The sequence below is a fragment of the Amblyomma mixtum genome, chromosome 10, assembly GCF_055824585.1.
Source record: "Amblyomma mixtum isolate Tamu chromosome 10, ASM5582458v1, whole genome shotgun sequence".
In the NCBI taxonomy this organism is placed as follows: domain Eukaryota; kingdom Metazoa; phylum Arthropoda; class Arachnida; order Ixodida; family Ixodidae; genus Amblyomma; species Amblyomma mixtum.
The window spans coordinates 99,650,560-99,665,655 of record NC_143021.1 but is presented as its reverse complement, the minus strand read 5'-3'; the positions used below and the strand labels follow the sequence as shown (position 1 = coordinate 99,665,655).

Sequence of the window (15,096 nt, the reverse complement as noted above, 5' to 3'; positions counted from 1 at the left end):
AGCGCCTGGTTTCAGACGGTCGGATGTGCTGCGTGCCTCTTAACGCACAGAGCGCTCTGAAACGAACAGCATCAGATACTATCAGCCTCTCTAATAAAGGAACAAGCAAGATGTTCACTGTGAGATTCGCTTCAAACGCTGAGAATACTGCAAGCAGTTAATGTCACGTGGATCACTATGAACATTCCAAACAATGCGATAACTGCAGAAAACAACCACCGGCCGTGCGCAGCTTACGGAACATACTTGGAGATGACGGTGGAGTTTGCCGACTCGTACTATGATGGAGCGCTGATCTACTGAGCGAGCAGTCGTAGCTCGAGTGATATTCATAAAATAACACAAGACAGTACAGCTTCTCGCTCCCTGCCAACCGATGAAATCAGAGATGATGTTCTGCCTCGCCGTCTCATGTTAGGTGCGTGATCACTTCCTGAAAAAAAAAACACCGAGTCACTCCACGACAAAGCTATGAGTGGGCTCGGCGGCACACTAGCTGGTCGCTAATAAGGAACTTGCGTAGCAGAGTGGCTTATAGATTCAGCACACACCGCCGATCTGCCTTGTTGCACGATAACTTGGATAGGCCTGCGCGCTGGTTGTCTGTCTTTCTTCGCGGTAGGAGCGCCTAGAGTAGCCCTTTCTTCTTACTGCCAGAGCCTCTGATGCACTGATTGCTTTTCGTCAGCAGCGTACTTCGCACAGCAGCCGAATCGCATGACCAGTCATATTTCAAAACACGAATTGTTCGCATGAAACGGTGTACGTAAGAGAGAAACTTGACTATATTGCCGATGAATGTTGCCAGCGAACAGCGCTCCAAGGGATTAAGGGCCAAGGTGGATAACACTGTCATATTTGACGTGGAGCATGTGTCATGCATACAGGAAACACGGCAACGCGCGGCCCACGCTTCTGTGAGCTGCAGCGTGGCCAGATGGCGAAAGTTTGCGAATGTGCGGAAAGCTCGAGAGGCGGCACCTATAACGCTGTTTCCAGTCCGTCGTCGCGCTCCTACTTGGCGGTTCACGCTAATTTTATCTGATAAAATCAGACAGAGAAGCAGGCGACGGCGCACAACAAAGAGTTGACGACATGCCTAAAGCAGGGCCATAGATAATCCAAATAAAACATTCGTAGCAAAAGCAGTGCCAAGTGTAAAATTATAAATACGAAAACAATAGAACAATTAGAAAGCAGCAGTAAGAACGAAAACATTCCTGTATCCACGAAATCTTCGAGAAACGTTATTTCCTCCTATGATAACGAAACTGAGAGCGTGCCAACCTGTCTGTCACTGGCCTTCGAAATATTGCAGGCTTGAATGATTTCCCTGCTACATTTTTTTTTGTTGTTGAATAGCTTCCAGCCTTACTTTTGCAACCTCTGCTATAGTAGAGCGGCAAGCTGGCTACTCGATGGATGCGAGTCATGAATATGACGTCACTGCGCCATAAAACGGGCACAGCCAAAACAGAAGTGCCGAGAACGCGCGCACTCACAACTGAATTTTATTCGATGATATGTATGCGCGAAAAAAAAAACAAAACACGTGGTCATTGCTGCCGAGTAGTTGTGGACACATCCTCGCGCCAAAAAATTGCGCTTCACAATCTGAAAGTTCAACGGAATGATCGCTAGGACGCACGTGTTGTTTTTTTCTCTTTATAATAAGGCCTGGAACCACTCTCAGGTGCGGCTTCACTGTGCCTCTAAAAATTTTTGTCTTGTCTACAATCGCAAGGCGCAACTTTTCTATGTCTTTCTTTTTTTGCACGCGCAACAATGCTTTTCAACAATGCTTTTCAACACCAGAAGACAGACTGTAAAATTTTTCCTTTACCATCTTTCACCGAAAAATTTCAGTTGTCAGTCTGTCGGCCTCCCTTCCACCTCTGTTTTTGTTTTTCGTGTTTTTCTCCAGTTACCTTGCTTTCAAGAGGAATGTCAGCTCTTTTGCTCTCTCTTTGAAAGACCAATCCACCTTGACCAATATAGGCACTGCTGTGTGACAAATAAACTCCGTGCACAATGCCAGTTGCGCCTTTCTTGAATGGCCCAGTTCGTCATTATCTGCATTTGTGGTTCTTTTCTTGAACGCGATAGGGAAGAATCTTCATAACTTGCATTGTGCAGGAGACAGCATTTTCGTGTTGTTTCCTGGTCGCCTTTCTTAAATTATTCAAAAGCTTGGGACGCAGAGGATCTCATATAGACGCTGAAGTTTTAGTATACAGCAGCTGATTATTTTCGTTCCCCTTCGGACGCTTCACTAGTGCCTCAAAGCTATCTCTCGCGCAATGATGACAGGTTTTTTTTCTTAAACATCTTCAATGCTGTTTAATTGTATGCGGAGTTGCAAGAGCTTGTACGAGTAAAACACTTAGAATTCCAGGTACATAGGGGTGAAAAAGTAGCAAAAACTCACATAATGGTTATAAATACGAATTATTTTTCTCGCGTCCTATGGTAAACAAAAGCATGAGATTCCACATATGTTTTGAAAATAACGGCGCAGATGAATGCTCGCCTTACAATATTTTAGAAAGGGCAATGTGTGTGGAGTTGAAGCGTTAATAATAACACGTAGTTCTACTCTTTTCTTGTATCTAATTCTACGATTAGTTTCTCTATTACTTGGTCAGCAAGGCACCAAAACTTTGACCATCCATATAAACTTGTTCTGTAATGGTTTTGTAACTTCCATTGCCTGGATGTAATAAAAGCTAGATGGGCTGAATAGTCTAAGTCTACAACTGGAGCTCTTGTCTTTCAGTTTATTTCAAATAGCTGTTGCTATTTATTGAAACCCGGGGCTGAGGCATGCACCGAAAGTGAGCAAATTCCCGTGCCTCCTTTTTTTTTTTTGCATACGAACTACTGCCAGCTGTCAGTGAAAAATATTCGGAGCGTCCCAGGTTGCAGCGTCGCAGGCTCTTAGTTGCGGGTTGGGAGCACTAAAGCACTCAGCTTAAGCCCTTGGTTGCGTGCCAACGTTTGCCCTTATCCCGCGTCATGGATGCCTCCTTTGTGTGCAATAACTTTAAGAACGAACAATTATGAGTTTAAAAATGTGCTCGCACCAGTAGAAAAAAATAAACCATGCGCTGACACAGCGAGGAGCTGATTGTCCGTGTAAATACCTTCATTAAATAAATTAGATTAAATTTTTAAAGGTGATTACGATAACAAATAAAGCAAAGTTTGAGGGTGGCTTTGTAAAGTTTTTATTTTGCAATGTACTCAGGTAAAACCCGTTAGAAACACGTGTAAGTGTGTACAGTTCGAAAAAAAATCTTTATTTTCAACACAAACTCTTTTGGGATTAAGGCAAGGGTCCTGTGGAAGGAATCAACATGCCTTTGGCACTACGAACTCCTGTGTGCTCTCTGCCGCGGCTATGATCTTGTGTTTCGGAGGCGCGAACGGTAGGGTCCTCTTTGGGGCGGCCCTGAGCCTCTACTCGGGCAGCTCGTTAACCAGCAGCGGCAGACGAAGCATTTCCGGCTATTGCATCGCTCATTCTTTACCAATAACTTGCTGTGACTATTTACCATAGCTATGGCACTTGCCGGTTGTTGTTATGGTCCTCAAGGACTTAATGGCGCTTGCCCACGGCGGGGAACTGGCCAAGACACAGGCGGCGACCACAAGATGGAGAACAACGTGTTCAGGTAAAAAAATTACTGCAGCTTAATTGGTTTAATTTAAGAACAAATCGCAAACTGCGAGGTCGGTAACTAATTGTAACTAATGGAACCGGGCACATACGTGCACTGTTTAGGATGCCTTGACTACTGATTATTTTTCACATCAATAGCCAGAAGATGGAATTCAGAAATATTTTCGGATGGGAGCCATTGTGTACATAAATCAAAACTGAATGGTGGAGAACCCAACAGGCAGCTGGTATTTCCTCACATATCTCCCTGTTCTTTTCGAAATCGCATAATATTCGGAATGACGATGATGTGCAATGCACTGAGCAAGTGCGTGTTGTATTTTCCAATCCAACTGACACAACAACACGTGTGCGCTGCAGTTTAACACCGCGTGTGATCGGTTCTGATAATGTGTGTCTGCGTGGCAGAATAGCGTGTGTGGAATAGTTAGTCGTATACAGTACTATGCGGCGGGCATGTGTTGTGCAATCGTGGATTAGCGGACAGACGACAGACAAGAACTAGGTGCGGGATTTCTTTATCAATCAGGATATTGCTGGCAACATGAAGGAGTTGTAGAGTATTAACGAGAGGATGGCAGCTATCGCAATTAGGCTTAATAAGGGGTACAAGCTGAAGATGGTGGAGGTCTACGCGCTCACATCCAGCCATGCTGACCAGATTGTTCAAAGATTCTGTGAAGACGTGGCATCGGCAATGAACAAAGCAAAATCACACTACACTGCACTAATGGGCGGCGTCAGTGCGAAGGTAGGCAAGAAGCAGTCCGGAAATCAGCCGGTAGGCGACTATGGCATAGCCTCCAGAAATAGCATGGGAGAGTTATTAGTAGAGTTCGCCGATAGAAATGACTTACGGATCATCAATACCTTCTTCCTAAAAAGAAAGAACAGGAAGTGGACGCGGAAGGGCCCCCATAGTGGAATAAAATAGAAATATATTTATACTATGCGCTCTCCCTGGCATCGTAGAGGTGGTGCTCGGAAAGGTGCGTAGTAGCGATCACTGAATGGTAAGGTCTAGAATTAGCTTAGACCTGAAGAGAGAATGAAAGAAATCAGTGAAGCGAAAGCCGATTAACGAGTTAGCGGTAAGAAGGAAAGTTGAGGAATCCGGGATATCGCTGCACAACAGATATTCCGCCCTAACTCATGAAGACGACCTTAAACTTCAAACAATCTACGATAATGTCACGGTTATCATTAGGGAGTGCACAGTAGAAGTAGACGGTAGGATCGCTCGACACGATACCGGTAAGCTATGTGAGAAGAAAAAAAGTCTGATATAGAAACGCCCACTGGCAGAGCTACGAAAGTTACGAAGAGCTACGAAGCCGACATAAGGAAGTTTATAATAGAGAAATAAAGCGGGCTCTCAAGAACGGAGGTACCCTCAAATGTGGTGAACAGGAAACTAGGCAAAGGTAAAAGCCAGATGTATGCGCTAAGAGACGAAGAGGGCAATGTCACTACCATTATGGATAAGATAGTTAAAGTAGCCGAAGAATTATACACATATCTATCCAGCCGCCAATGTAATCAGAACGTTAATGAGAGTTGCAGGAGCGCGTAGAAATGGGACATCCCACCAGCAGCTACATAGGAGGAAAAGAAAGCCTTATGAGCAATGTAAAGGGACACGCAGCTGGTGAGTATATGGTAACTGCCGAACTCTTGAAGAACAGAGGGTAGGTTGAGCGAGAAAAACTAGCCACACTGTAGACCAGTGCCTTATGACCTCGAGCATAGCTATACTTTCTATGCTACTCACAATGTATAAGTCCTAATGAATGCAATACAGTGTTTTAGTGTTTAAGTATGTTTCAATGTTTAGGAAGAGCAGGCCATTCTCAGGTGCGAAACTACCTTTTGCTTCCTCTTACTTGATTTGCGTAATGTAAGTAAGAAAGAAATAAAAAGAAAAAGAAAAATTTTAAGAAAACTAACTATATCTTAATTGATAAGGAGACGTCTACGCCTTGAAAAATTTTAGACTGATCAGCTTACTGCCCGTCGCCTACAAGGTATGTACAGATGATAGTGAATTTTTATGGCGCGAGGGCATCTGCAAGATATTTGCTAATTTAATCACAAATAGAATAGCAGCAACCTTAGATTTCTATCCACCAAATGATCAGGCAGGCTTTCGTATAGGGTACTCGACAATAGACCTTATTCCCAATATCAATCAGATGATAGAGAAATGCTCAGAATATCCCCAACCCCTATGTATAGCTTTCATTGGTTACGAGAAAGCATTTGACTCAGTGGAAATCTCAGCTGTCATCCAGGCATTGCGGAACCAGTGTGCAAATGAGTTTTATGTGAAAATACTGGAAGATATCTCTAACGAATGCACAGGTGCCATAGTCCTTCATAAAGTCAGCAATAAAACTATAGTAAGAAAGGGTGTTAGGCAGGGAGATACGATCTTGCGGATGCTATTCACTGCCTATTTACAGGAGGTGTTTCGAGGCCTGAATTGGGAACAGTTGCGGACGAGAATTAGTGGAGAATACCTAAAAAGTACGCTGGTGACATATTGTGTCTAAGTCACCTAGAAGATGAACTGGAAAGCATGGGCAATGAGTTAGGGAACGCAGAAAGGTGGGTATAAAAATTAACATTCAGAAAACCAAAGTAATATTCAACAGTCTCGAAAGGGAACCGCGAGGTGGGCGCATATGCCAGGTTCTTTGAGGTCACGAATGCAGGTTACCAATATCCCTCAAGAGAAAAGTAAGAGCAGCTGTATGTCACCGGTACTCACCTATGGGGCAAAATTGTGGAGGCTAACAAAGAGGGTTCAACTTAAGTTAGGGACAATGAAACGAGATACGGAAAGATGTATGATTTGTGTAGTTTTGAGTGCCATGAAGAGAGCAAAGTGGGCAAGGGATCAAAGACGTGGTAATGACATCCTCATCAAAATGACGAGGAATAAACGGGCTTGCTAAGGGAATCTTGTTGGGAAAGCTAGAAACTATTGGTCCTTAAGGGTAACGGAGTGGATTCTAAGAGAAGGCAAGAGTGGCAGGGGGCGGCAGGAAGTTAGGTCGGCAGATTAGATTGTAATAAGTTTGCAGGGCTAGGGTGGCCACAGCGGGCGAAGGACAGTGTTAATTGGAGAGACAAGGAAGAGGCCTTCGCCTTGCAGTGTTCGTAGTGGGGCTGATGATGAAGATGATACGTAAAACATTTGGTGAGTTAGCCAGTTTGATTTCAATTCAGTAAAGAAAAAAACTGTGGCAATGGCAGAGTCCTCTCGTGCAGTGGCCAGAGAAGCTGGTGGATTCGCGCCGCCGCTGGTTCGAATCTAAGTCGCGCAAACGCTTTGTATTCTTTTATTTAATAAATGTTTGGCTCGGTTCCGCCGATGGCGGAGACGCGAGTCAACCAAGAAACGGCCGCTTAGTAGCTGCGCTATAACAAGTTTCGATTCCGTGCACTCTGCACACATGTGTACACCTTAAACGAAAAGGCGGCGAAATTCTGGGAGTGTTTCATTTTGATAGAATTTTATTAGCGGGTCTCTCGTCCACACGCACTTCTTGATATTTTCAAAATAAATACGTGCAACTGTCGCCTCCGGGACGATGAGCATTGGACCTGGATTCCTCCATTGTAACCTGTATAGCAGCTGCGCACCGCGTTCCATCCGCAAACGGCGTAAACTACCATCTGGAGCTAGTAGAGACTTTTAGCCGAGCGGTTTGCGGCCAGCGGCGCTGAGCGGCCCAGCGGATACACCAGCGGGGCGTCGAGCGAGAAAAGACTTTTAGCTCGGCGGGTCCGGAACCCGCCCGAGCGGAAAAGATCGGCGCGCTCTGTTGAGCCATCTCGTCGTCAGAATTGGAGCTAGCGTAATATGAATACGCGTCGCGCTTGTTTTTGTTATGCTATAACTGCGGAATAAATGTAATTTTCTTTTGTTTTCTCTATATTAGTTTAAAATAGGGGTGTTTTGAATGCAGTAGAGGAATATTTGTGTTAGAAAAAATGTTTACGACTGCGACGCTACGAAAATGAAGCCAAGTGCTAACCGCCAGGTCAGTTGTTCTTTCGCGCGCTTTTTTAGTTGTTTCTGCTCAGCTTATATCCGTTTCCAAGATGCCGAAAAGCATATTGCAAGATCCGCTACTCCTGTCGAGACTTAAATGGTCCGAGATAGAAGATTTGTTGTGCCTGGAAGTGTTTGGACAGACGCGCCGTGACCCACTTTCCGTACGTGGACTTCTCAACATTGACGCGATGGACAGTGGTGTTTTCAGGACCTATTTTCGTTTTGAAAAGGATGGTGTGCGGCGACTAAGGGTGGCCTTGCGCATCCCCGAACATGTGGTAACCCCGCAGAGGGTTTCAGTACCTGGCGACGAGGCTCTGTGCATAACGCTTAGACGGCTGGCTTATCCAAACCGGTTAATGGATCTCGAGGACCTTTTCGGGCGGCACAGTTCGACGATGTCCTCCTTGGCAAATCAAGTTCTCCGGCACATCGCCGAATGTTTCTTTCACTTGCTGGATGACGTAAATAATCACAGCTGGCTCAACATCGACACACTGCAGAAATTCTCGCAGGTAAGTGGCTAATACATCATAATTAGGTTTGAAACCTACTCAGGCTAGGAAAAACGGCCGCCTTGGCCGAGATTCGATCCCGCATCCTCAGGCACATTAGTAGAGCGCCCTAACCACTGCGCCAGCACGGCGGGGCTGTACATCATAACTAGGATCACAGATCAATTTGTAGAAATTTTGAACCCACTTGTTTGTTCTTTCAGGCCATTCATTCCAAAGGAGCCCCTCTGATGAACTGCTGGGCTTTCATCGATGGCACAGCACGGGCAATTTGCCGACCCTCAAGGGACCAAAAACTTTATTTCAGCGGCCACAAACGATTCCATGCCCTGAAGTATCAAGCCATAATGTGCCCCAATGGAATCATTTGCCAATTGGATGGGTCGTATCCCGGCAGTAAATATGATGCTGGTGAGTGAATAACCAACTTCAGCAAAAACAAATGAGCCACGCTGTCCTAACCAAGCGCTGCTGAGTCATATAATACTATTTTTTTTTTACTCTTTCAGGTAACTTTGGGATCAGCAAAGTGTACTCTAAACTGGAAAAGCTTGTTCAAGGGCATGATTACTGCATTTATGGAGACCCTGCCTACCCACTGCGGCCCCTTCTGCTCAAGCCCTATGGCGGTGCATCCTTGACTCCGGAGCAGTGCGAATTTAATAAGGCTATGAGTAGTGTGAGGCAGGTCGTGGAGTGGGGTTTCGGTAAAATTGCAGGGCTGTTTGCTTTTGTAGACTTTAAGAACAACCAAAAGATGTACCTCCAGAACTTGCCCCGAATCTACAAAGCGAGTGCTCTTCTTGCAAACTGCCATACCTGTTTATACAGTGCCCAGGTATCGCAATATTTCGGACTTGATCCACCAGGTCTTGAAGCTTACCTCACTCCTCTGTAGTTCTAGCAAACCAGACATATTCCGAAATCTGAGCTTTTGCAAAACCTTATCCTAAAATACAGCCTAAACGGAAACACTTAGCACAGGAGTCACGTATTTTTATTCAAAAAGTGAAAAATTGCTTGGCTTTGCGCGTTGATCATTTTCTGAAGGCTTTCAAGTAGTTTTTCATGCTCTCTTTCATGGCGAGAGACTTCAAGCTGGTGTTTTTTTTCTTCTAGATCCAGCTTCCGCTCCTCAAGAGCGAGTCGCCGTGCCTCATTTTCCACTTTTGCATTTTCAATTTTCATCTTTTCTTTCTCAATTTCCATCTCCTTCAGGCGTATTTCATATTCGTGCGTCTCACGCATGGTCAGCAGCTGGAGGCCCATATGTTGTAGTCCTCTGGCTCCTGCAAAGACAGGCACAGAAGGCTATTTTTAAATTTAATTCATACCTCTGCGACAACCTTTGTGAAACTGGACTTTACTCCTTCTTTTAACTTTCTATCTCCTGAATTCCATTCCCCCCTTTCTCAGCTTATGCCTTGTGAAAAACGTCTCGAATAAAAAAAATAATTCATGTCACAGCATCTACTAAAGCACAAAAGTCAGCATTGCATTTTTCCACAAAACATAATGAATTGGCATTCCACAACTGAAGCTGACTGATTTTTATGAAATCAGTGTTGAAGTACTAATTTGCACACAAATGGAAAAAAGAACCCATAGCAAGAAGAGTAGAACATTTAGAAATCTCTTTTTTTCTTTTTTCGTTTTCACTTTTCAACTATGACTGGATGTTGTTATGCTGTAATTGCCTTGCAATCATGTTCCGAATGTGTATAGCTCTTTTAATGTGTATCTGCAAGTGTTAACATGTCGCTATGCAACATCTAATTCTCTGTTGTTAGCCAATATATAAGCCATGGGCCAAACTTTGTCTTATCTTGTTTTATAAAAAAATTGTGTAAGGGGTTGGAGCTTTTGTTAGGTGTTCTGTCATCACCTTTACCCCCGTCACCTCTTTGTCTGTGTCTGAAAATATGAGAAAAGAAAGAAAGAACAGAGTTTCTCTTGAAATGTCTCTTCAGTGCTAAATGCATAAACACTAAAGGCGGCTTTAAAGCTTGTGTTTTTAGCTCTGTGCACGTCATTTTATCTTGCAGAGTTCAGAAAAAATGTCTCTGGATGTGTGAGCAAACTATATGGTTGCTTCCTTACTATCCACCAAGACAAGACTACATTTGTGCCGAGGAAAAAGAAACTAATGCCAGTAATCTGTGGTACTGGAATTATTGTAGTTGTTGAACAATGTGCAGGCAATGTGTATAAATTTCTTTGTTAGCTATCCAGAGATTTTTGACACTGACTACGCATGTGAATGCATAAACAGTTCTTGAAATCTCGCCTGTAGTAATGAGAGGCAGGAGTTGTCGCCTAGCTGCAGGTTGGCACAGATCTTGTCCAGTCACAGTCGTCGACTGCTGGTGTGGCTGTCCTGCAGCGACTTGGGGCAGCGGCTGATGGTCATTTGCTGTTTGAGAAGCTTGCTCTTCCTGGTGCTCCTCAACCTCTCCATCAGAAGCAGCAGCAGATGGGGTTACTGGAGGATCTGGGTTGTATATGCTGAGGAGGGCCTGAGCAGCACGAGATTGTGACTCTAATGCATCAACAAAGAATAAAAATGGAGAGAGAAAAACATAGCAGTCAGTCCGATAGCACCTTTTCCCGCAACTGGATCCATGTGAAAATAAACACTCACATCTGACTATTAATTTTTACAAGCCTCAGCAGTCGAGAATAAGATCTACGGATGTCATAATAATTTTCCTTCTCAGTATTATATTGCATTTCATGTTGAGTACTGCATTGTTATTGTTGCAATCCAGACTTTGTTTTGCTTATCAAATTACCACTGCTCTTGTTCATGCATATATTTTTATCTGTATTCTCAGGGTTAAATTAAAACAATGATCTTGCTTGTTCGCTCTAATCAATGCGTATTTTGAGCATTTATGTAGTTTTTATAATTAAAGGCAGGGGTTGTTGTTACTTTTTATTTATCAAATCCTGTACAGGAGGTCCTTTTGAGCCTCCTCCTCTCATGCTTTGTAAATAAACTGAAGGCTAATCAATACCATAATTACAATCACTTGCATTGCTGTGTCGTGTTGTCAACGTGCGTATAAGCGGCCAACATTCTGAATAACACATGGGTCCTCTGCTGTCCCTAAATGTGCATTTCAGGCTCCAGTGCGCTTTTTTTTTCACTATTGATAATGCACAAGGTGCCGCCAAGTTGATTGATAGTAAGTATGATCATTACATGTCGCCTTCTGAACCACTGCCTTAAGCTGGCTTACTTTCTATTAGTATTGGGGTATATATTTTTACCTTTAAATATCTTGCAAATCTACAGTAGCAACAATCTAGGAATTATTTTATTTGTTCGTAGATACTGAAATGCCACATTTTGGAATTTTAACGAGATGGCGAAAAATAACAATACACCAGACAGTGCAATGACAAAACAAGTAAAAATTCACAAGTTAAAGCATAAAAAGAAAAATATCCATTTCCTACATGCCATAGAATGATGGAAGCAAATAATAGTGACGACTGGAGCACTTCAGGTAACTCAGGTTATTCTAGTCAGTCACCATTCTTGGAGAAAAGGAATACATATAACAGTTACTACGCGGCTGATATGGAACATGCCTTTGTCTAGTAGCGTAACCAGTTGAAAAGGAGATAGTTTCATGGATCGGTTTTGCAGTGTACATTATTTATTGAAATAAGAACTTCAATCTGCTGACATGATTGCATTGAGTTATTGAGGGCAAGTTAGCTCTTGTTAATCAGGCATTGACTGAAGTACACTTAAAACTATTATAAGAAACCTTAACCCTTTTGTGCGTTCTTTTTCTACATTATTAGTTACATTTCGTATTGCAGTGGTTCATTTGTAGAAACGCTTAGCGCGAGAACACCCATAACATGTTCCAAGTTCTGCATGCATTTTCTAATTTCCGTGCCGAAGATCAAAAGCACAAACACGCGACACGGACCCACACATGTCAAAACTTACCATCCACTGCTCCTAACACGCAACTCTGGGAAGCCACCGCCGCAGAATCCCTGCAGTAAGCAGCCTCTTCCTGCGCCGAATTACTGCTACTTGTTCCCGCGTCAATCGCGGTCCTCTTCACGGAGGCAGTGCAGTTGCTTGCCAGTTGCTGCCTCTTTCTGTTAACAACAATGCCCCCGCTTCGCGGAAATATTCGGGGCTCATAGTTAACAGTGCGGGCATAATCTGACAAATCCTGCAGGATCTGTTCCTTTTCCGCGTATTCCTCTTCCGTGCCCGACCTGAATATGGCAAAATACACACGTCTCATAAACAAGTGAACGATAGTGAACAACTGTTTTAGCAGTATACGCAAACAGAACTTACTTCTTCAAATTCTTCGTATCCTGTTGCCTCCAGTATCCCAGAAGAAGATCAACCCTGTCCTTCACACCACGCAGCGTGAGGTCTCTGTCGATCACTTTCTTCAGGTTCGTGATCACTAATATCCATTTAATCTCGTCGCCAAAAGGCCTGGTTGCTGCTACTTCCCGCAGAATACAAATGTCTTCATATGGAGTAAAGCATTTGCGAGGATTCTTGGCTTGCAAACGGGCCTGCGCCGCGGTCGTAACCGACGAAACAGCGTTGCCAGCGGTCGTGCTGGCGGCCGCCATCTTGAATACCCATACACGCCCGCGCGCGCTTACGCACGCTCGCGCGCTCCGCTGAGGAAGGCCTCCCAGCGGGGCGCCGTAAACGCGCTCGCCGCCCCAGCGCACTGCGCATGCGCAGTGGCGTCCGCGCTCGTCCGCTCCGTTCCGCTGGCCGTAAAAATGCTCAGCTAAAACTCTCTAATGAGTATTCCCCCCCCCCCCCCCCCTTTCTGCTTGCGCACATGACAGAACTCCTCAGGGAAGATATCTGTAAATCCTGAGAGCAGCAGTTTCGCAGAGATCGTCACCGCTTGAATGAGTGATAACAAAGAAAAGCGAGGAATTCTTTATTTTCATCACCCTCTAAAAGACGTTAACACAGAGCGCCCTCGCTCCTTTGGCTGCCTAACTATTTGTGATAAATGTGCGATTTGCTGGAGCGCAGTCTGCGGTCTGTCACTCGCTATTACCATTCTAAAGCTGAGGTAAAGGGGTACTAACACATCCCGGTTGTTATCCTCGAATACTGATTTGACAGAACATTTGTTATAATATTTTGTCTGTAGATTTCTGTTGTTCGCTATTTAATTGCAGCGGATGTTGTTGAACGCGTGCTGTTTACCTGTGACAAGTGCGCAGGTAGCTTCCCTTCGAGGGAGCACTGGGACTAGCGCTGGTGGAACCAGCATCCTGGTAAACCAATCAGCAACACTGCAACACGAATGAAGGAGACGAGTTCAGTAGTACTGCAGTAAGGAGGAGCTGGAACAAGTACACTATTGCCTGTACTCAAGCTGGGCCAGCTGTGCCACCGCTGTTTGTGCAGGCATGACAGTGATGTTTATCAAATGAATGAGTTTTTATGGCTCCGTAGCGGACGCCTTCTTATAAGCTTAGTACTGAAAGAAAAGTTCCGGTAGCCAAGCAAACAAAGATGCGCTAGTAAACCTGAACTCCGAGGAAGAACTTCACAAAAAATATAATGTACTTGTTAAGTTGTTGAAGGTGACACTGCAGTAGACAGAGTTGAAAACAAGCTCAAAACAGCATTATTATGCTGCATCCACTCTCCTGCATAGATTACACACTGACAGTGCCTAAACGCCTGTCAGGCAGCACAAAATGCGTATCTTGGCGTCACCTGATACACTCGAGCCGTGCCATTGAGGCACAACGCATTGCAGGAGTACACCAATACTTTTTGTTTGAGCACGAGACTCATATGAGTGGCCTCTGGAGATGTCTTTCGACAGCGTCGCTTAGAGTGGTATTTCCTGAAGGCAGAACAGTTAATAGGCTGGTGGCAATAAGACTGCTGTTGAATTTCTTAAAGCAGCTCTCGAACACCTAAGAAGAGCAAAAACTCACAAATCCCTATAATGTGTTTCGAACAACTGAACTGAGACAAACAACACACTTCTACATCCACCAGATAACCGAAAATCATGAGCGAGAACTGGTGAGCCCTTTCCGACGACTTTTTTCACTCTCGGCCTCTCGCTCCTTTCACGCGTTGCGTATGTTGCATGGCTGTTGCAGAGCACCTGGATGGCACTGGCAGGTGCTCTTCAGAGAGCACCGTAGGAGACGGGTGAGCAACCTTGGTGACGTACCCTTGCGGCGTCTTCACAACCTTCCACCGGATAGTGAGGAAACTCGCCCCCATTGCAGCCGTCAGTTAAATTAGTAGTTGTTCGCCCGGGAAGAGCAACCTGTTTACACAAGGCTTGCCACTGGAAGCACCTGCCGTCGCAGGACAGTGGCGCATCGCTTAACCGCTGCACCACTGAGCCAGGAGGGATGTGAGGATTGTCAGGTGTCGTAATTAAACCATTACGCTACCCCTTCGTACCGTGAACGCAGAGCCCAAGTGCTCCATCCAATATTTTTTTTCATCAAGTGTATATGGTTCTTCTGTTGCGTGCAAGAAGTGCACTACGTATGCACGGAGCTCCAATTAGCTCTGCACCACCCCCTGGCTTGGCTTGGCACGCATGCACTCTCCACGAGCTACGCCATTTTTAGGAGCAGGTCTTTGGTAGACCAACAGCCACAATAAAAACAGCAGTGTAGGCCGTCATGGTAACTTAACGTGGTGGTGATGTAACCATAACTTTTGCATATGTCCTTTCTAGTAATATTTACATTCAGCTTTGAAAGAGGAATATTATTTTGAGGTGCTTTTTTCTGATGCATACGAAAACTTTCGGTAAAACACGCAGATGTGATAAATG

The 15,096-nt window shown here is 44.6% G+C and overlaps 2 protein-coding genes across 2 annotated transcripts; one reads left to right on the top strand and one right to left on the bottom strand.

Moving 5' to 3' along the window:
• Positions 1-7,792: 7,792 nt before the first annotated feature.
• LOC149326525 (uncharacterized) lies at positions 7,793-9,121 on the top strand. Its single transcript, XM_089564604.1, has 4 exons — positions 7,793-8,260; positions 8,464-8,671; positions 8,770-9,017; positions 9,080-9,121. The coding sequence occupies exons 1-4, from the start codon at positions 7,793-7,795 to the stop codon at positions 9,119-9,121; spliced, it is 966 nt and encodes a 321-aa protein (XP_089420730.1).
• A 389-nt stretch (positions 9,122-9,510) lies between these two features.
• LOC149326524 (uncharacterized) lies at positions 9,511-12,883 on the bottom strand. The gene is made up of 4 exons (XM_089564603.1): positions 12,594-12,883; positions 12,370-12,508; positions 10,612-10,776; positions 9,511-9,549 (listed from the first exon to the last, which is right to left on the bottom strand). The coding sequence occupies exons 1-4, from the start codon at positions 12,881-12,883 to the stop codon at positions 9,511-9,513; spliced, it is 633 nt and encodes a 210-aa protein (XP_089420729.1).
• Positions 12,884-15,096: the final 2,213 nt, after the last annotated feature.